We start from the raw sequence: 21,184 nt of genomic DNA, 5'->3' as shown, positions 1-21,184 counted from the left end.
ACAGTGGGCTTATCAAGCAAATGGACCTGAACATGAATCACGGATGCATTTTACGGAAATGTGCTAATTAAAGTTTGATATATTATTCTAGCCTATTGGTCGAGGGCCTATCAAAATTTTAAATTTTCGAGACTTTCTCGTTCTAAGCATTACAAGTGACATGTCCCGACAAGTCTCGAGGGCAATTTGTAGACACAGAAAATTTGAATCCAACAAATGGACTGATAAATGGTCGGTGGACCGACGTTGAGATTAAATGTTGGGCCAATTTAATTAATTGGATCATATAAATTAATTTAATTTAATTAGTCCAATTAAAATTTGATTTGGGCTATTGAATTAATTAATTAATTGGCTCAAGCCCATTTCATATTTGAATTATAAATTATGATTATAATTTAAATATAATATTTTATTATATTTGAATTAGATAATTATAATTTAGTTTGAATTTGAATTAGATTATACAATAATGAACCTGAACTTGATTCTGGGCAAGGTTCATTTTCTAGAATAATTAATTAATTAATTAATTAAAGGGGGGAGTTTGTTGAGGAATGTTGGTTAGGCTTCTAGTATAAATAGATCCTTCATTTTCATTCCAAAACACAACTTGAAGGCTTAGAGCTTGAAGGCATTGAACAACTTGAAGACTTGAGGAGTTGAGAGCATTTGAAGAGCTTGAAGGCATTGAAGAACGCTTGAAGACTTGAAGACATTTTTGTTGATTTTGCAGGCAATTTGAATCTATTGCAGGTACTTTGGAGCTTTGCAGAATTGATTGTCTCGAAGATCTTGAAGTCTTTTGAAGGCATTTGAGGATCTTAAAGCAACTTGAATCCATTGCATGTGTTTTGAAACTTGATTGTCTCGAAGATCTTGAAGTCTTTTGAAGGCATTTGAGGATCTTAAAGCAACTTGAATCCATTGCATGTGTTTTGAAACTTTGCAGGGTTGATTATTTCTAAATTCTTGACGTTCGTTGTTGAAAGTCACATCAATTGAATCCCGGAAGCTATGTCACTTGAATCCCGGAGACTACGCTATTTGAATCCCGGAGGTACTTCAATAGATAACGTCAGTGAAGAATCAGAGGACTAGACAAAGATTTTGTACCTGCACTTTGAATTATACACACGCTGTACACGGAATTTTGTGAATATATACAAAGTTTTCTTTTTTTGTGTTTACAAACACATGAGCCACATGATTCGCTGACCTCTTGACATTGTGAACAAACACGTTCCCAATGTCAGCAGCAATAATACGACATTGCTTAACTAACAAACCAACATAAGAAAGGTCTAAAGAGTTCAAATGAAAATGATAGCACAAAGTAAGACAATCTGACTCAATAACTAAATTATTAAAGCCACTAGACTTTAGCCAGGAGAGTGCCTCCATCACCGTCATGGTTTCTGCCAACAAGGGATCACGAACACATTCCCAACTAGCTTATTTGTTTTAAAAATATATATATAAAGTATGTTATAGAGAATTAATTGAGAAATTAGATTTTCGAGAGACAAAAACTCATTAATTTTTAATGTGAGGAATCATTTGTTTTTAACTTATTTATTTTGTTTTATTTATTATTATTATTTTTTTTTACATCAAGAGGTGGGGAGACCCCGAGGTATGCTAGTTAGCTACTATAGGGCCGGATTTTGGACTGTGCAAGTTGGGCTACAGCACAGGGCTCCAAATTTTTGATGGGCCCCAAATTTTAGAGGTCTAATATTTAATTTTTACCTAGCTAGTTTAGAAATAAAAACTAAAAGTTTTCAATTAAACTTAAAAGGTTCCATGAAGAAATGGTAGGAATGTGTTTATTGTATTTCAACTTGGAGGTCAAAGGTTTGAAACTTGTTTGTTGCTCCAGCTTTGGACATTTTTTTACTTTTATTCCATAATGTGTCTTTTGGCTTTTTCTTTGCGCACCCAACACCAAGAAAACCAAACGCGATGCGGGGACAACGGCGGAACAGGCAGAGGCGAACGAAGCCATCGTCCAGGAGACTCCCATGGAGGCATATGTGTTTGTGGTGGAGGAGCCATGCAGAGGCACGCAGCCACTATCATACAGGGATACGGTGGCGGGTTTGATCGCACCAGATCCGCCTGTGGCGGAAGGAGGTAAGGTGGACGATGAGTGTTACTCAGACGGGGAGGATGCGGAAGAAGATGATGATCCACTGTGTCCGGTCATCAGATTGACCAACAAGGAGAAGGAGGAGTTTCGAAAACCTTGGTGACAGGCTCTCATCGTCAAGGTCTGGGGAAAATGGGTAGGCTATTCTTTCCTCCTCAGACGTTTGTGCGCTCTGTGGAGGCCTAAAGGAAGCCTGGAATTGGTGGCATTGGACAACGACTACTTTTTGGTCAAGTTTGGATCGGTTGATGATCTGGAATATGCAAAGTTCGAAGGGCTCTGGATGATCCTTGACCACTATCTGATAGTGAAAGAATGGACGCAAGATTTAGACCTATTGATATACAAGACCGAGAAGGTTCTGGTATGGATTCGTTTCCCCTGCTTACCCATAGAATATTACAATATCAAGTTTTTGCAGAAGATCGGGCGCAAGGTCAGGAGACCAATCCGGGTGGATCATGCAATAGGGCAAGCTTCACGGGGCAGATTCGCGCAGATGTGCGTAGAGATTGACCTCACGAAAAATTTTATGATTGCATCAACTACAAGAAAAGACGAAGACCAAAAAAGTTTCTTTATCTCTGATAGCCTAGAGACGAAGGCCGGGGCCCGGAGGTGGAATTTTTTATTTAAAATTATTAAAACAAAATTTTACAACTATTTTTTAATCCGATTATCGTCACATCAACAATCAATGAGTAAACATGCCACTTTTAGATTAATAACATGATTTTTCCTTGTTCAGTGACATACATTGAAGTTTTTTTTTGAGTTTAATGACACAATTGTAGTTTCATGTGTAGTTAGATGACATATTTGACCTTTATTCCCATACGTAGATAACAAGAAGGCATAACAACATTGGAATTTCCAATATTTTCAAGAAAAAAAAAACGAATTAAATGACACTATGAAAGTGTGAAGGAATACAATGCACTATTGTTTTACATATAGACAAAAAGGAAATCCAGTTTGTAAAATTTCCAGTACAGTAGTCCAAGCAGAATCCCAGTTTGCTGCTATATATATATTTATCCTATTCTTGAGTTGTCTCTGCCAAAGACTAGAGTTGTTGCCCAGTTCACAGCTACATAGAACCTGTTTCTCCAGCTCAGAACTCGAGTCAAGTAAGCCGACCGCCATATCAACCAACTCACGAACCCCGCCATTGAAACCCCTTCCGTGTCCTGCCAACACAAAGCCACAACCCCGCAAAGATATATCAGAAAAAAACAAGAAGTCACAGACTATAAGTTCATTTTGAATACAATAATAGTTCTTGGCACTTGTGTGGCAGCATTGCATTTTGGAATTTTATGTCAATCTTATAGATCATTACCTTGGACTGTCGCAGGTCGACCAGGGCCTTGTAACGCCCTACAGAAGCCATGCTCCCAAGATGGTTATACACGAAGGGATTTCCCAGAGCAACGTCTTTTGCAGACAGGGCTTTTCCCCCGCTTTGCTTCCCCATTTTGTTGAACAACTCGACGAGGTACTTCCCTTGTCTCTCAGCAACCTGTTCAACATCATATATGCAGTTTTTAAGGTTGTCTGATCGAATGCACGGTTTTTCTGACATAAATCAAGATTCGATTTTTTTTTTTCGGGTGAGGAAGTAGACCTGAGCTAGAGCAGGTAAAACCGGCCTTCCTGTCTGTTCGAGAAAACCAGCACAATCACCGAGTGCATATACATCATCCACAGAAGGAACCCGCAAATATTCATCTATTCCAATCCTGCAATGTAAACACTTCTTTACGTTTGACGCTTAGGTGTGCATTACAAAGCTAAAATCACTCTGGAGAGGCTCGAGATAATGTTACCTTCCACCGGGGGACTTTGGGAGATTCAAAGATTTTACAAATCCAGATGGCCCAACTCCGGTAGACCAAACTAGGAGCCCATATGGGACTTCACTTCCATCACTCAGAACTATCTTCTTCGGGTGTACCTCTTTAACCACACCACGAACCAGACGGACACCAACCTAAAGTTAAGTTCACCAAAAAAAAAAAAATGTTGGTCCGATATATGTCAAAAAGATACCTTTTTTAACCACCAGAGACACAAGCAGCTTGAATTTACCTTGGTTAAGTGTTTTGTTGCGTATTGTCTTAGTCCCACATCAAATGAAGATAAAATCTCGTTCGCCTGAACACAACGATGGTGAAAAATGGATGAGAAAGTTATGTATTGGGGTGCCAAAGTAGTTGATCAGATACTAAAAGAAACTGCTGGTACCTCAATGAGGGTAACATGAATGTAGTTTTTAACATGAGCATATCGTTGGCGAACATCTCTCATGATAAAATCACTTAACTCGCCACTGAATTCAACCCCGGTAGGGCCACCTCCGATAACAACACAGTGTAAAAGTTGCTCCTTTTCTTCTTCTGACATGCCTGTAGTGACACATCGAATTCAGTTTCTTCAACACTAAGTCACTAAATGATCAAAGTATCCATTTAATCAACATCCCATAGTTTAATCGTTCTAAAACGTTAGTTCAAATAGCTGTAAAGTACTTATTGGCAAGAAAAGAACAAACTTTATCAAAGAAACTAACAAAGCTGATTTCATCCTGGATCAAGAAATCGTTTATTAACTAATTAGGGGAAAACGAGGAAGCGGGCTGTTCTGAGGACTACCTGGAGTTTCAGAAAGCATCAGGTTCAAGAGAAGCCTTTTCCTGATCTCTTGGGCATGGTTCACTTCACGGAGGAAAAAGGCGTGTTGCTCGACTCCTTTTATACCAAAGGTCAAGGGCTCGGCTCCAGAAGCAATCACGAGCTTGTCATATGCAACTCTAAACTGGTAAGCTTCCTGGTTTTGCCCACCATTGTCAATTGTCTCACAGAACACCTGTTGAATGGCGCATATATAATCCAAATTCACTTCAGAAAACGTATGACTTAAAGATTCTTTTTTGAAGGATCATAACTATATAACTTGCCTCGTGTTTTTCAGTATCCACGCCAGTGCAGTTAGCGAGAAAGAAATAGGAATTGGGGTCTTTCGCTAAGGCGGTCTGTATCTGACTAACAGGCTCAGCAACTGATCGGAACTCGAGGGTTCCAACACATGTTGATGCAAGTAAAGGAGTGAAGACCATATGATTCCTAGGCGATACACAAACAACATCGTACATACTCGTGTCAATCCCTTTAAGGAATCTACATGCTGCCCACCCAGAACCGAGCACTACTACTCTGGGCTTTTCGCCTGGCTTTGTAGCTTCCAAGGTGGGATACCTCGTGCTTTTTTCGTTCTCAGAATCAGAGAGTTCTGCCTTTTGTGCTTGTGAATGAGCAAATCGGTATTGAGGGGTAACTGTAAACCTCATGCCTCTATTCCCAAAACTTCCCGGATGCACCCTCTTAGTACTCGAGAGATAATCCAGATTACCATTTGATGTAAAGTTTCGAATGAATGGCGAAAAGGGACTTGTTTGAGCTGAAACACCCTCACACAGAAAGTCCTTATGACTTGCATAACTCCCAACAGAACCTCCCGAGCGCCTTAGGCCACTCCTCGCAATCCTTGCCAACGCCATACTACAAAGTCCTCGTAAAAAAAGCAAATTCACTAGGGGCAATCTCTATGAATTTTTCCTGAAAAGGCAGGAGAGTGAAGTTGAGTTTTATGTATTCTGATACGAAGAACGCCTCAAGACTGTTTATAAAAATTACAGAAAGATTCAAGCTCTACAGCTGCAGTGCAAAGGGAATGGCTGGTTTATTAAAGCAAGACAATAACTGTTTCTAAGACAGACAAAAACCAGAACAAAATTTCGCCTAATGCTCGGGGGCAGCTTCAAGGAGAAATCTTTTGTAAAAGACAACATTAAAAAAATTAGTCCCCTAGATCTTCCATTGAACAATTTTGGGAATAACACAAGTTCCTAAATTGCTGGAATCATTGTGATAACTGTAGAGAACATTCTTCCAATATTCCATCATTGTACTTTCAAATCAAAGTTCTTTTTGGTGTTTCCAGTTTCCCTATACAAGAAATCTGGCATTAGGTTCCCACCAAGCTATTCCCATATTATTCACCTCAACTGCAAAACAAAAATTGCCCATAATTTCTCACATAAGGTTACAAGGTTCCAAGTTCAACTGCTGCCGGGGCAGCCTATTGATCTTCTTGATTTGGGTCGGTCAAGCAATGGTTTAAAATCTCCTCATGGTCATGGTTGAATCAAGAGGTTGGGTTTAACCCTGTATAATGACTGCGAGTTTCCTCGTCACTCAAAAATATTACCTATAATTTCTCACATAAGGTTACGAGGTTCCAAGTTTGACTGGGATAACCTATTGGCCTTCTTGGTTTGGATTGGTCAAGCAACGGTTTAAAATCTCCTTATGGTCATGGTTAGATAGAAGGCTGGGTTTAACCCTCGGATAGTGACTGCGAGTTTTCTCGTTACTCAAAAAAATTGCCTATAATTTCTCACATAAGGTTACGAGGTACCAAGTTCAACTGGGGTAAGTGGGTTACCTATTGGCCTTCTTGATTTGAGTCGGTCAATCAACGGTTTAAAATCTCCTTATGGTCATAGTTAGATAGAAGGCTGGGTTTAACCCTCGGATAGTGACTGCGAATTTACTCGTTACTCAAAAAAATTACCTATAATTTCTCACATAAGTTTAAGTACATAGAACAATACTACTAATAAATATTCAAGATTGGAAGCTGGGCTTTCAAGATCAATGGGATCAGACAACAACATTGAAGCCAAGAAACAACGGATCTTTGCAATAATCCAAAACTATCAAGCAAGCAACATACCAATCAAACAAACAAGAAACAGAGATCTTTAAGTCAAGATTCGTGCAACACAGTACACACACATCTATATGGAAAATGCTGCAATAATAAGAACAATATGGGTTGAAGAACAGCAAGTACCTTGGAACAATGGAGAGAACAAAGATGTGATTTTTAGCGAGAAAAACAGATGCCCAGATATTGGGAGCTAATTTCGAACCCAGAAATTTAAAACTTTTTGAATATGGAAACTTTGAAACTGTCAAACTGAAGCCTGTTTATGTGCGCCTAAACCTTGAGCTGCAAGAAAGTCCGGCACGTTACTTGCCATATACGAGTGTGGGTGTGTGTATGTATATATATATATAGTCAGTTGTACATGAATGGGAGGGGATCGAGGTTGGTTTAATTTAATTATTTATTTATTTATTTTAGCATGCAGAAATCAATATATTCTAAGGTTATTACGCGTTGATCGTATTGACTGGGCAAGGAAACAGAGCCGCTGGACTTCTGGAAAATAGGAAGAAATAACGGAGAAGGCGGGCTAAACGGCGACGTTTTTAAGACCAGATTGAATCTCTCTTTTCTTTTTGTTACGTAAGTGTATTCCTAGTTTTAAAAACTCAATCGAGATTCCTTAAATATAAAAAACAAATGCAATAACATTGTCATTTTACCTATTTAACATATTATTTCGATGCAACAATTACTTGACATTTGATAGCTGATGACATGATATAAATTAAATAATTTTGTATATTTTTTTGACAATATAAAATTTTAAATTAAATAAATAAAAATTTTGGGAATTTTTTTTTTGAAAAAAAAAATTGGAAATTTAAATTAAAAAAAAAAAAAAAATAGAGGTTGTCTTCGTTCGACACCATGGCTACTGCAAATAGTCATAGTCGTTTGACAACCGCTATAACTATCAGAGTAAATCATAACCACGTTAGAATAATAATTCTTTTAACTTCATCTAAATAATATTTTGAAATATTAAATTTGTTAATGTTTTTATTCATTAAGAGTATTGTTTTGTCTAAATTTAGTTTAATCATTTAAAAAATTAAAGATTAAAGTAGTGAAATTATTATAAAATTGATGTATTTGAATAATTTACAATTTTGTAATTGAGCATGTGTATGTGGAAAGTGATGTATAAGTCAAAGTATGGCGGCTTAATGTCATAGTTCTTTGTATGACATGATCTGTTGCGAAACATGGCGGCTTACTGTTGCACATGTGTCCCGACAAGTGGGGAAATGACATTATTATTATTAAAGAAAATCCTTATTTATGTCCCACCAATTATTAATGTCATACCAGAATTATTAGTAGTGTAAATGTTGTCTTTAATTTTAAAAATGATATATATATATATATATATATATATATATATATATATATATATATATATATTGTCTCTCTCGTAGGAAGGACAATTGAGAGGCAACATTTAGAACCAAATGTTAATTATAAATAGTTGAATGGAGAAAAAAAAAATTAATATGTAATTTTAAGAAAGATACTTTTCAATTAAACTTATATAAGTTGAAAATAATTTATATACATTTTTGTTTGACTAATATTTGAATAATTGTTTGAAACTATTACAATAAAATTGTTGAAATAGTTAATACGAGTAAACAAAGTCAAAATATGGAGTAGCTTTTAACAAGCAATCCCAAATGAATTGGTGAGTATTAATTTTTTCTCCATTTGATACGATTAGTTATGGATAACTTAAATTAATATACTTCATTGTAATTATTTGTTTGCTGAGGTTACAAAGTGAACTGGTTTATCTCATTGTGATTTTTTGAAGCTAAAGTCATAACGCCAGCTTCACCCATGCATATTCAGGTAGCAATTATGAGCTTTCTTATAAATCAATGAAATGACAAAAATGTTTAGTTCATACTAGTTTTGTTTGGTGAAGTTTGTTTTAAAATTTATAACTTATTTTAAATTATAAATAAAGTCGTTTGCACAAGTAGCTCAATTAATTCTTCAATAATAGATTATAGGTAAGAACACATGATTGAACCTTAATAATCAGATTATGAGAGTACACCAAATGTAGTAGGCTCTTATGAACACCAAACATTGATCTTCTCACTTAATAGATCAATGAATAGTCATGATTTATTTATTCATTATTTTGTGGAATCACGGTGTAGCGATTATAAGAATTTTGCTTTTTATGAACAAGTGAGAAAGCAATGGAGTGTGGAACACGAAGAACTGATGACAGCTATTACGTGTGAAAAATGTCGAGAACATCGTCGGTCATAGGAATCTAGACGGTCAAATTGCCAATATTTTGGAGCCGTCGATTAAGATTTCTTCTAGACTCTCTCTCTCTTTCTTCTTTGATTTCTAACCCATTATTATTTATTATATTCCCAATCAATTAAAATAAAATTTAATTAATTAATTAATTGTAACAGCAGTGTTCCCTTGTTGAATGCAATTAAGGAGACTTGTTTGACCCATTTGATTCCAAATGTACACTTGATGACCCACAATTATTGGAATATTAAGTGGGTGCAAATGAATCTTGTTTGAGACTCCATATTTTATTTAAGTAAATGGAAAAATGCCAAGTATTAATTTTTATTTTTAGTACTACTAACATTTAGGCTTTGTTTGGCAAACCTAACTGAAAAGTTATAAGCTAGGAGCTGAAAGCTGAAAAGTTATAAACTCAGAACTGAAAACTAAAGAGCTATTATGATTGAAAGTGTTTGGTAAAATTAATTTTTTGATAAGCTGGTAAATGTAAAAAGACTAAAAAGAACATCTTCATAAAATTTAAATTAGTTTGTTTACCTATTAAAATTTAACATTTTGTCTTTTAAAAAAATAACAATTTAAAATAAAATTATTAGCATAATCAATAATCTAGCATCTCATAATGAACTAGCAATATTGTTGCAAATCTCATAATAATAATAATCGCGGTGAAAATTGCGGATAAAGGAGAAGAGAAAATGATTTTAACTGTGAAGGGTAAATTATGTCATTTTTTTAAAATAATAAGGATAAAGATGAAAAAAAAAAAAGTTAGGAAACTAGAAGCTTATTTTAAAACGCTAACTTTTCAAAATAAGCTCTTATTTTAAGCTAGGAGCTTATTTTGAGAACATTACCAAACAGGGCTTATAGCTTATTAATAGCTTAAAATAAACTATAAGCTCCTAAATAAGCTCTGCCAAACAGAGCCTTATACAAGTTAGAACCCCCCCCCCCCCCCCCCCCCCCCGCCCACTGAAATTCAAACTTATGTCCTCCCATTTACACGAGTCACAGTTATGTCACTTGACCACAAAATCTTTAGCTCCTAGTAATTTAGTCAAGTACTTAGTAATTTGATAGTATCAAAGTTTTAAATTTGACTCTCATCAAGAGAATGCGCCATGTAGGCACTTGTGTGAATAAAATTCGCTTTTTTTTTTTTTGGCTTCTAACAAAATATGGGTGCTAGAACCTCTTACTTTTCTCTCATCCAACATTGGCATGTTCTTTTTCTTAAGTCAACCAAAAATTACAGCTAAAAAAAAAAAAAAAAAAAAAAAAAACACCCTCCATTGAAATTGCTCTTATAAGTAGATTCTAGTAGAGTTTTAAATATATTTCAACACAAGCTTTTTCCATATCTTTATATGAACAACAATTTTTATTTTTTTTGAAAGCAATTTACAACAATTGTTATTTTGTACTTGATGGATTTAATTAACTCGGGATGGACCCGAATCAATAAATCTGGATAAGAACGTATTATAATAAATAATAAACGAAATATAGAACGATGTCGTAAAGGTCGCTGGAGACCGTATAATGAATTAATTGTCGTTGGAATTGGCTATTACAGAAATTCGACAGGACAAAGTGTGTAATAAGTGTAGAATATATATTGAATCGCCCTTGTTAAAAACAGGGAGGGGGATTTTTATACAAGCCAAACCCCCCAACCGCCTCCCCCTAAATCGGGGGTGGTTAGATCTCAAGTTTGACCGGGCCCGGGTCGGGCCGGGTCCCAAGCTCGGGTGGTGCCGAGCTCCACGTAGGTCGGCTCGGGTCGGGGCACCTCCATGGTGCTCCGGGTCCGCGTTGCTCTTGGGCACCTCCGTGGTGCCCCGGGTCCGTGTTGTTCTTGGGCACCTCCGTGGTGTCCCGGGTCCGTGTTGCTCTTGGGCTCCATCAAGGTGCTCCGGGACCGTGATGCTACCCCGGGTCGGTCGTGGGTATAATATATCCATCATGAGTCCCCCACTCTCTTCGTTGCGAGTGGAAGTCAACGAATGAGAGTATCCGTACGCCGACCCGAGCCTCCTGTGTGAAAAATTTCGAGCTCCAAATTTTAGCCGACCTCCTCCAAGAATTATATCGCGGATAAAATTCTTGCTCCGCAAAAAATCTCTTCAGATAAGCTAGAATCCCTACAAAGGTGCCACACTTCCCTATAAAAGTCTTGAAAATCTTCCATAATAAATCCAAACAACTTTTCATCTCCCATCCCCATCAATTCTCTCTCTTCACAATCCCTTTTTTGAATTTCAAAAATTGTTCAACCATTCTCCCATCTCTCTCCTCCCAACAATCTATAAAAACCCCCCATTCCCTTCACATTTTCGGCCACCCCCCTCTCCATCACCAAAAAAATTCACTCAAGCTCTCTGTCACAAGTGTTCTCCCGGGGTTCCGAAGTCAAATTTTTGCTTCGTGGTCGGTTAGTTTCTCCTCCTTCCTCTTTCCTTTCAACCGTTTCGTTCAACCATTTTTTTTTGTTCTCGGCGCCGCCGAGGACCGCCACTGGGTCCGAGCTACTGCCGCGGGCTTCCCGCGGCCACCAGTGTAAGGTCCGCCCCCCACCCCCCCAGGGTCCGGCCGACCTCCCTTGGGGTGCACGCACCTCCTCCTCTTTGGTCCACCCACCTTGTATGTTCACTAATTTTGGGTACACGTACCTCCCTCTTTTTGGTCCACCTTCCTTGCATGTTCACTAATTTCGGGTACACGTACCTCCCTCTTTTTGGTCCACCTTCCTTGCATGTCCCTAAGTTTTGATCTCAACGTGCTAGATTCCACTAGCGATAGTGAGGTCGATATGAGTGACCCCGATTCCGTTAATGAGTTTCCTACCCCTGGCAACGAGGCTACCGACCTCCACGGGCTCCCCGGGCCCGGCCACCCCCTCCGAATCGCCGTCCCCGAGCCGGTAGAGTATACCTCCCTGGGGCAGGACATTCCACGCACCACCCTTGTCGACCTCTCACGCGGTCATGGCCGTGAGAGCTGCTGGGCTGGGTGTTGAGGTGGTGGAGCCCTCCCCGGTGATAATGTTACGGAACCCCCGAGTCGTCATCACTTTGGCCTTAATTTCTTATCTCTTCTGGACGAGTTCCGTTTTCCTGTCCATCCTTTCACGGTGGACCTACTCAACTTCTACGAGATTGGTCCGAGTCAGTTGGTCCCGAACTCCCATTACGTGATCCTGGCCTTCCTCTTGAGGTGTCAAGAGATTAGGGTCGAGCCCTACCTCGATTTGTTCAATTTCCTCTTCCATGTCACCGTTTCTTCGGGACGAGCGAGTAAGGGTTGGGTGGCTTTCTCGGCTCACCCTCACATGAAAATCATTCAGGACATCCAATCTTCAAATCATCAATGGAAACCCATGTTTGTTTATGTCTCCGTGGGTCCCGATCTGCCTTTTGTGTTCTCGTGGAACACCCGCTTCCGCAAGCACGTGACCCCCCGGGAGAATGAGGGTCTGATGAGGGACGTGCATGCCTTCCGTCACCCAGGCCCTCGTATCTACATAGCGCCCATGTTGACCGAGGGGAACATGGTGCGTCTGGGCTTCACCCCGGGTACCTCGCTGCCGTCCCCGCCTCCGGTCCACCGTGACCATGCCTCCGACCTCGATCCAGGCCGCGACGATGCCTCCGACCTCGGCCCCGACCCTATTTCGGTGGATACGCCGTCCGGGGACGAGGAGGACTCAGAGAGCTCGGGGGAACTCGTCTTCGAGATTCTTCGTGCCCCTACGCCCGAGGCCGACCTCCGCAATTCGGCTATTGCAGCGCCCTCTCATGCGGATTCGCCGGCGTCTTTGTCCGAGAGCGAGCTGGCACTGTCTATTGTCGTTCCGGGAGGTCCATATTCGTCAATCCCTGCTTATCTTCTTCCTTTGTACGTATTTGATTTAATTTTAAATGCACCTTGTATAACCTTACTTGTGCGGCTGTTGACAGGTAGAGCAGATACTATGCCGCCCAGGTAGAGCAGATCATCCTCGTCCCCGGACGGTGTATCCACCGAAATAGGGTCGGGGCCGAGGTCGGAGGCATCGTCGTGGCCTGGATCGGGGTCGGAGGCATGATCACGGCGGACCGGAGGCGGGGGTGGCAGCGAGGTACCCGGGGTGAAGCCCAGACGCACCATGTTCCCCTCGGTCAACATGGGCGCTATGTAGATACGAGGGTCCGTGTGGCGGAAGGCATGCACGTCCCTCATCAGACCCTCATTCTCCCAGGGGGTCACGTGCTTACGGAAGCGGTTGTTCCACGAGAACACAAAAGACAGCTCGGGACCCACGGAGACATAAACAAACATGGGTTTCCATTGATGATTTGAAGATTGGATGTCCTGAATGATTTTCATGTGAGGGCGAGCCGAGAAAGCCACCCAACCCTTACTCACTCGTCCCGAAGAAACGGTGACATGGAAGAGGAAATTGAACAAATCGAGGTAGGGCTTGACCCTGATCTCCTGACACCTCAAGAGGAAGGCCAGGATCACGTAATGGGAGTTCGGAACCAACTGACCCGAACCAATCTCGTAGAAGTTGAGTAGGTCCACCGTGAAAGGATGGACAGGAAAACGGAACCCGTCCAGAAGAGATAAGACATGAAGGCCAAAGTGATGACGACTCGGGGGCTCCGCAACATTATCACCGGGGGAGGGCTCCACCACCTCAACACCCGGCCCAGCAGCTCTCACGGCCCTGTCTAACTTACCGCGTGAGAGGTCGACAAGGGTGGTGCGTGGAATGTCCTGCCCTAGGGAGGTATACTCTACCGGCTCGGGGTCGGCAGAGGGCTCGGGGACGGCGATCCAGAGGGGGTGGCCGAGCCCGGGGAGTCCGTGGAGGTCGGTAGCCTCGTTGCCAGGGGAAGGAAACTCATTAACGGAATCGGGGTCACTCATATCAACCTCACTATCGCTAATGGAATCTAGCACGTTGAGATCAAAACTTAGGGACATGTAAGGAAGGTGGACCAAAAAGATGGAGGTACGTGTACCCGAAATTAGTGAACATGCAAGGAAGGTGGACCAAAAAGAGGGAGGTACGTGTACCCAAAATTAGTGAACATACAAGGTGGGTGGACCAAAGAGGAGGAGGTGCGTGCACCCCAAGGGAGGTCGACCGGACCGTGGGGGGGGGGGGGGGGGGGGGGACCTTACACTGGTGGCTGCGGGCAGCCCGCGGCAGCAGCTCAGACCCGGTGGCGGTCCTCGCGGCAGCCTGGCCGGAGCACGGCGGCGCCGAGAACAAAAAAAAAAAAAAAAAAAAAAAAAAAGGTTAAACGAAACGGTTGAAAGGAAAGAGGAAGGAGGAGAAACTAACCGACCACGAAGGAAAATTTTGACTTGGGAACCCCGGGAGAGCACTTGTGACTTGAAGAGAGATTGAGAGAATTTTTTTGGTGATGGAGAGGGGGGTGGCTGAAAATGTGAAGGGAATGGGGGGTTTTTATAGATTGTTGGGAAGAGAGAGAGGGGAGAAGGGTTGACCAATTTTTGAAATTCAAAAAGGGGATTGGAAAGAGAGAGAATTGATGGGGATGGGAGATGAAAAGTTGTTTGGATTTATTATGAAAGATTTTCAAGACTTTTATAGGGAAGTGTTGCACCTTTGTAGGGATTCTAACTTATCTGAAGAGATTTTTCGCGGAGCAAGAATTCTATCCGCGATATAATTCTTGGAGGAGGTCGGCTAAAATTTTGAGCTCGGAATTTTCCACCCAGGGGGCTCGGGTCGGCGTACGGATACTCTTATTCGTTGACTTCCACTTGCAACGAAGAGAGTGGGGGACTCATGATGGATATATTACACCCACGACTCGACCCGGGGTAGCAACACGGACCCGGAGCACCTTGGTAGAGCCCAAGAGCAACACGGACCCGAGGCACCACGGAGGTGCCCAAGAGCAACGCGGACCCGGAGCACCATGGAGGTGCCCGACCCGAGCCGACCTACGTGGAGCTCGGGTTGGGGAGCTCGGTCCTACCCGAGCTCGGGACCCGACCCGGTCCGCTCGGGCCCGGTCAAACTTGAGATCTAACCACCCCTGATTTAGGGGGAGGCGGTTGGGGGGTTTGTCTTGTATAAAAAACCCCCCTCCCTGTCCTTAACAAGGGCGATTCAATATATATTCTACACTTATTACACACTTTGTCCTGTCGGATTTCTGTAATAGCCAATTCCAACGGCAATTAATACAATATATGGTCCCTAGCGACCTTTACGACATCGTTCTATATTTCGTTTATTATTTATTATATTATGTTCTTATCCGGATTTATTGATTCGGGTCCACCCCGGGTTAATTAAATCCATCAGTACTTACCATCAAACTACACTTAGAATGCTAAATCCCATTTTCTAGGTATGATTTCCGATAAGAATGTCATCGTATTATTGTATAGTACACTGTACACCTATAGAAGTACATAATTAAACATATATTAAACAGAGTAGTTATTTAGGCAAGGGGAATTTGAACCTGGGAAAGTTGACACTGGCAGTCCAATCCATGACTGCATTTTTTAATAGCAGCAATGCCATCCCTCTCCCATTCTTTCCCTGCTGTTATCTTCATAGTTGTGCAACTAATGGCCTTGGAGTGAAAATGGAGTTGAGAATTCCAGCCAAACGGACCCCACTCTGAGCCAATCTCTTCTCGACAACTGGCAACCGGGAGAGGAAGTATTCATCTATTGAAAACCAGACATTGAAAGATTGGTGAGAAAAGAAACCCGGCACATAGAGATACATGCAGGCAGATGAACAAAAGTTATCTACTCTTATAATACGAAGAGTACATGGACAACTATACGTGTCTCTGTCTAGAGTTATCAACCCTAAAAGGGTCTTAAAGTTGTTATTTTAGGCTAAAATGGAGAGTACTCTTCTTCAACGACAAATGTTGTGTACACGGAAGTTTTTAACAATTTGTAAAGTTTAGTATTAATGTTTAGTCTTTTTGTAAAATTAATATTAACTATATTTAAATTATTTTGTAATATATGAATTGCATCTATGTTTATGTTAAGTTGTGTATTTTTGAATAAATAGTATTATTATAATGTTGCCTAATATTCATCTCGTGCATCGCACGGGTATCATACTAGTTTCTTAAAACAGGTATAAGGCCACAAGTTTAAAGAGAGAGATAATTATTCACCTTTCAAAGTGCTCCCAGGCGTGGCGTTTCTGTAGGCAAATTTGCAGGCTAAACTAACACTTTCTGAGGCATACCTGTCAAAGGAGCATTAACATTATGTATATCCATTATATATATACTTAAAATGATGGACTCAGTGCACAAGAGTTGTATCACGCTGTTTTGTGGAAGATGTATGCAGCCTTAACTATGTGCTCAAATATATTTTTTCTAGGCTTCAATGTAATAAACCCATGCCCAATCTTCACATCGTGATTATGCATTTATACATAAAAGAAAAACATAAAGGACAGTGCATATAAGATAACACATTGAAGCAACAAGCGTGTTGCAGCTCCAGAATATGAAAACCGTTGAGATTTCAAAAACTAATTCCTGAATCTCTCAAGTTTATGTCAACTTAGCCAAGGAGTTACTCTATGCATATGAGATTCAAGATTCATGGATTTAAAATGTAATAAAAATACACTTACGGGTCTGGACAGACAGTCTTATTGCAGTTTTCCTGCAAAGGAATATCAATGGGCCATTCATCCTATCACGAGTGCATGAAAAATAATTAGAATGAAATCAAAGAAACAAATATCAAGCTCCTTAGTTATCTATAAACAAACAAAAAGCTATGCAAACTGCTAATAAATACTGACAGTATAATTTATCCTTTACGGCTTTATGCATTACCAGCAATTATATAGAGTTCATCTGTCTAAAAATTTGCACACAACAAATAAGAAACAAACCGTGATATTATTTTGAAGAGCTTGTATCATCAGTGTGAGATCAGAGTCATAGAATGTCTTTACAGCAGTTTCGATGATATTAGTATCCCACACCTGAATCAAGAAGCATATCAAGATATTATAACAAAATAAGTAGTTAATAATTAGTTATTGCAACATGCATATTCAACACTTTGTATCGCATCCTCTAACTGAAAGTCATAACTTATAATGTCCCTTTGATCCTATATTGCATCTGAAATGGATGCCATATCTATGTAACGGTACATGAATGTGAAACTTGCAATGCATGTGGTTGAAATCATCATATTTCACACCTTATAAAAATTATGAAGTCACAAATAGAACGATAACAATTAGAAGCTTGATGGACGATGTTAGAAAGCTTGTAACAACTTACATGGTGCAAATTAGTCTTCCTCCGGTACCATCGGACTGTTATTGTGTTTCCACCTTCATCTCCAATGAAACCTACATGCAGAGGCTGCAAGAAAAATGATTTCAATCAGATATAGCCAAACACCTTCCTTGTCATGATATCATGCACTCACTACTATGTTGTGCAACCAAGTGACTAATAACCACTGTTGCAAAAATCGGTCTATACGCCCGCCTGGGCACTGCCTAGGTGCTAGGCGCCCTAGACCGTGGCAATTTCCACCCTAGGCGCCCGCCTAGCACCTAACTCGGCCGATTAGGCCGCCTAGGCAGCCGCTTAACGCCTAACTGGACCGAGTTAACCCGGTCGACTCGACCTTGCTAATTTTTTTTCAATATATATATAATATGACATATATACACCCACACACGTACATTGCTTTCTTTTCTTTTAGTTAGCCGCCTAGGCCGTCTAGGCGCTAGTCTACCGCCCGACTAGCGCTTAACGCCTACTGCAACCATGCTAATAACTACAATAACAAGGTAGGTGAGCCAAGCAAAACTGGCGGTTTGATTCTAGCTATGCGCCTTTTGAGTTATATTATAAAAGAGTCATCATATATCTAGTACTATATGAATTTAAGAATCAATCAGCCAGATGTCACTATTGCAAGTCTTCCTTGGTTGCTGAGAAATATAAACAAACCTGATGGACATCACCAACAAAATGTGATAAGAACATGAGTGCTTCTGTCAAGTTGTCTACAACAAGAAAAATAGTAAGTCCAAAATCTTCATAATTCGACTATGATAACAACTGATTCTTACAGTTTGTTTCTGAGTTTGAATTATAGTAACCCAATAGCTGCTCTGTGTAGTTGTAAATTGCTGCAGTAACACACTTGTCCTTACGCCCTTTGGTGTCATGGCAGTCCCCTTTCAGGATTTACAAAGATAATCTGTTACGAGTGCTATAATAAAAAGTAAGTGGTCCAACATCTGTTTTTCCATTTAAAATCAAGGAAAAATGACTGCTTTAATGTGTAGTCTACCAGGTGCTTAAAAAATGAGAGTGCAGAACAAACATACAAGAGATAGCTAACTTTTGTGCCTCAACTGTTATATCTTTATTTATGGTAGCAAATCAGGACAAAAAAAGGGACAGCACTTTACACAAAAAGTAGTACCAATATGCATGAGGTGTAGCAACATCACTTACTGGTATAATTGTAGTTGCACAAAAAATCAGGTGTATCTACATAATGTAAAGTTCTGCTCCAACCATAGTGAGCACGGTACCGAACTTGATCTGCCCAGTCACAAACATTAGCAAGATCACCTTCAGCTTCAGCAGGGAGCAAGTCTTGGACTGCTTTCAGAGCCTCCTCAGTTAGATATTCCTGAAATAGATAAATAACTAAATGAAAAGAACTTCATATTAGTATTCTAGATGGAGTGCTACTAAGGTGATCTTTCATCTTTTCAATAAACAGGCAACTCTTAATAAGCAAGAAAAACGTCCCATCTCTCCTCCCCACTTCCTGTAAAAGGAAAAGAGAGGGGTAAGGGGTAACCCACCCCAGCCATGATGGCTGAGGATACAAACTTGTAACCACAAGGTCACGAGTTAGAATCCCAGCCCTCTTGATTTCAGTCGGTCAGCTATGTGCAACCTAGGCTGGTTTATCTCATTGTGGTCCTTTGCCGGCTAGGGTCATAACCCAGTGCACACCCTCGGGTAGTGACTGCGTATTTCCCTCGCCACCCCAAAAGTAAGGGGTAAACCCCGCCTTCTGACCCAATACACATCCTCAGGTAGTGACTGCATTTTCCCTCATCACTCAAAAAAGAGAGGAAAATGGGAAATGATATAGTTAAACTTTATTTATCCAGCTGCCAAAGTGAAATGGCTAGTGCTCTATTTCTTAAGTAATTGACAATAAATATTTGCCACATGGAACTCATTTTGCCATCTTAGCAAACCTAAACTAAAACTCAATCAGATCAACTGCAAAGCAAAATCGACATAAGTAAACTACAAATTTTACAACAATGAACAATCACAAATACAAGTAAATCCACAAGCTAAACAGCAATACTTTTTAGAGAAAAATGGCACACATGACTGTTACCAAACCTGGGCAATTTTGCAGATAGCAAAATGTCCTTCTTTCCCCCAAGAATTAATTCTTGGAACCATCAGTAGAAGAACAGCAGCACTGATGATCCACCACACCTTAACCCCTTCCATCTCTGCTACCACTTGGCCCCTACAAACACCCAAAACCAAGTGAAATAACGGCACGATTGTGTCTATACAGCTTACTAGCAGTATATACATACAAATGCATGGATATATACTCAAATTACCTGCTCGAATTGAAGAATTTCTGAAATGGAACCTTAATTCAAAGCTGGGTGGAACCCTAGCGTGAGTATATAAGTTGATAAATTGGTACAGTGGATTATGTACGTTGTGAATTGAGTAAGGTCTAAGTGATGCTCAATTATTGAAATGTATCATATAAAAGTTTATCAATTTGAACTTTGAAGAAGTGAGATTGAGCCATTTGTCGTTCGTTCTCTGAGCATTCACGAAAGCCAACGAATGCTATTTTAATATTTATACGTACATGATCATATAAGGAGTATATTTTTATATTTTACATGGACATCAAATAAATTGCATTTTAAAAAGACTATAAATTTTATTTATAAAGTGTTCATAAAAATTAAAGTGGTGATCTTTTGATCGCGAATCATACCAATCGTTATATCCTACACCACGGTGCACATAACACTGTGCGCCGCGCGCCTCCCAAAACGACGTCGTTTTGAGGTAGTGTTGGGAGGCGCGGTAGGAAGTTGCTGAGATTATGTGTATTTATTCACAACGTTATGTGTATTGGTTCATACAGTTATGTGTATTTTTTATACAATTATGTACATTCTTTTTATACAATTATGTACATCCGAATCAGAAAATTTGTGTGTATTATGTTAAGAGTTGATGTGTATTATGTTAAAAGTTTATGTTTATTATGTATTATGTTAGATTATGTGTATTATCTTTTAAAAAGAGTATGTATATTTTGTTATATAATTATGTACATTCATGTATAACATTATGTGTATTCTAGTATAACATTATGTACATTCTTGAACAGCGGGTTTTTTTTTAAAGAAAAAACTACTGCCATTCACTGGGGCGGGAAAATTTCAAAAAAAAAAAAATTAAAACGACGTCGTTTTGCATCTGGGCGCATAGTGCAACGCGCGCCGTGGTGTAGGATATAAATTGCCGAATCATACTCCAATCACTTTAATACTTGATTACCCCTTTTAAAACTTATTTTTATTTATTGATTGACTCAAAATAATTTATTTAAATAAAAACATAATATTCAAAATAATTTCTCTACTTATCAACTATCATCCCATAGTTAAAATGGCTAAGAATACAGATATATAATTACAAAGTCACGAGTTTGAATACCAATTTTCCTGATTAGTTTGTTTACTTTATTGTGATTCTTTGCAAGCTAGGATTACAATTCGGAGTTTATCCAATAAACTTAACAGAGATAATGGATTCTTAGTAGTTGATTTTTTGAACTATTTAATTCGAGACAAATTATATCGTGCACCTCAAGGTCCAT

The 21,184-nt window shown here is 39.8% G+C and overlaps 2 protein-coding genes across 2 annotated transcripts; both read right to left on the bottom strand.

Annotated features, from left to right (window-relative positions):
* Positions 1-3,008: 3,008 nt before the first annotated feature.
* LOC109170572 (internal alternative NAD(P)H-ubiquinone oxidoreductase A1, mitochondrial-like) lies at positions 3,009-7,395 on the bottom strand. Its single transcript, XM_019319744.1, has 9 exons — positions 7,070-7,395; positions 5,112-5,769; positions 4,807-5,020; positions 4,400-4,560; positions 4,244-4,309; positions 3,982-4,145; positions 3,780-3,894; positions 3,495-3,674; positions 3,009-3,342 (listed from the first exon to the last, which is right to left on the bottom strand). The coding sequence occupies exons 2-9, from the start codon at positions 5,709-5,711 to the stop codon at positions 3,187-3,189; spliced, it is 1,656 nt and encodes a 551-aa protein (XP_019175289.1). The 5' UTR covers positions 5,712-5,769; positions 7,070-7,395; the 3' UTR covers positions 3,009-3,186.
* Positions 7,396-15,562: 8,167 nt separating this feature from the next.
* Positions 15,563-20,125, bottom strand: LOC109171370 (endonuclease 4-like). The gene is made up of 10 exons (XM_019320446.1): positions 19,896-20,125; positions 19,663-19,795; positions 18,745-18,925; positions 18,354-18,461; positions 18,232-18,287; positions 17,548-17,631; positions 17,148-17,240; positions 16,881-16,942; positions 16,408-16,481; positions 15,563-15,937 (listed from the first exon to the last, which is right to left on the bottom strand). The coding sequence occupies exons 2-10, from the start codon at positions 19,774-19,776 to the stop codon at positions 15,819-15,821; spliced, it is 891 nt and encodes a 296-aa protein (XP_019175991.1). The 5' UTR covers positions 19,777-19,795; positions 19,896-20,125; the 3' UTR covers positions 15,563-15,818.
* Positions 20,126-21,184: the final 1,059 nt, after the last annotated feature.

Source organism: Ipomoea nil, unplaced genomic scaffold (genome assembly GCF_001879475.1).
Source record: "Ipomoea nil cultivar Tokyo-kokei standard unplaced genomic scaffold, Asagao_1.1 scaffold0317, whole genome shotgun sequence".
NCBI lineage: Eukaryota > Viridiplantae > Streptophyta > Magnoliopsida > Solanales > Convolvulaceae > Ipomoea > Ipomoea nil.
The sequence above is the reverse complement of the archived record's forward strand: the minus strand, read 5'-3'. Positions and strand labels throughout refer to the sequence as shown.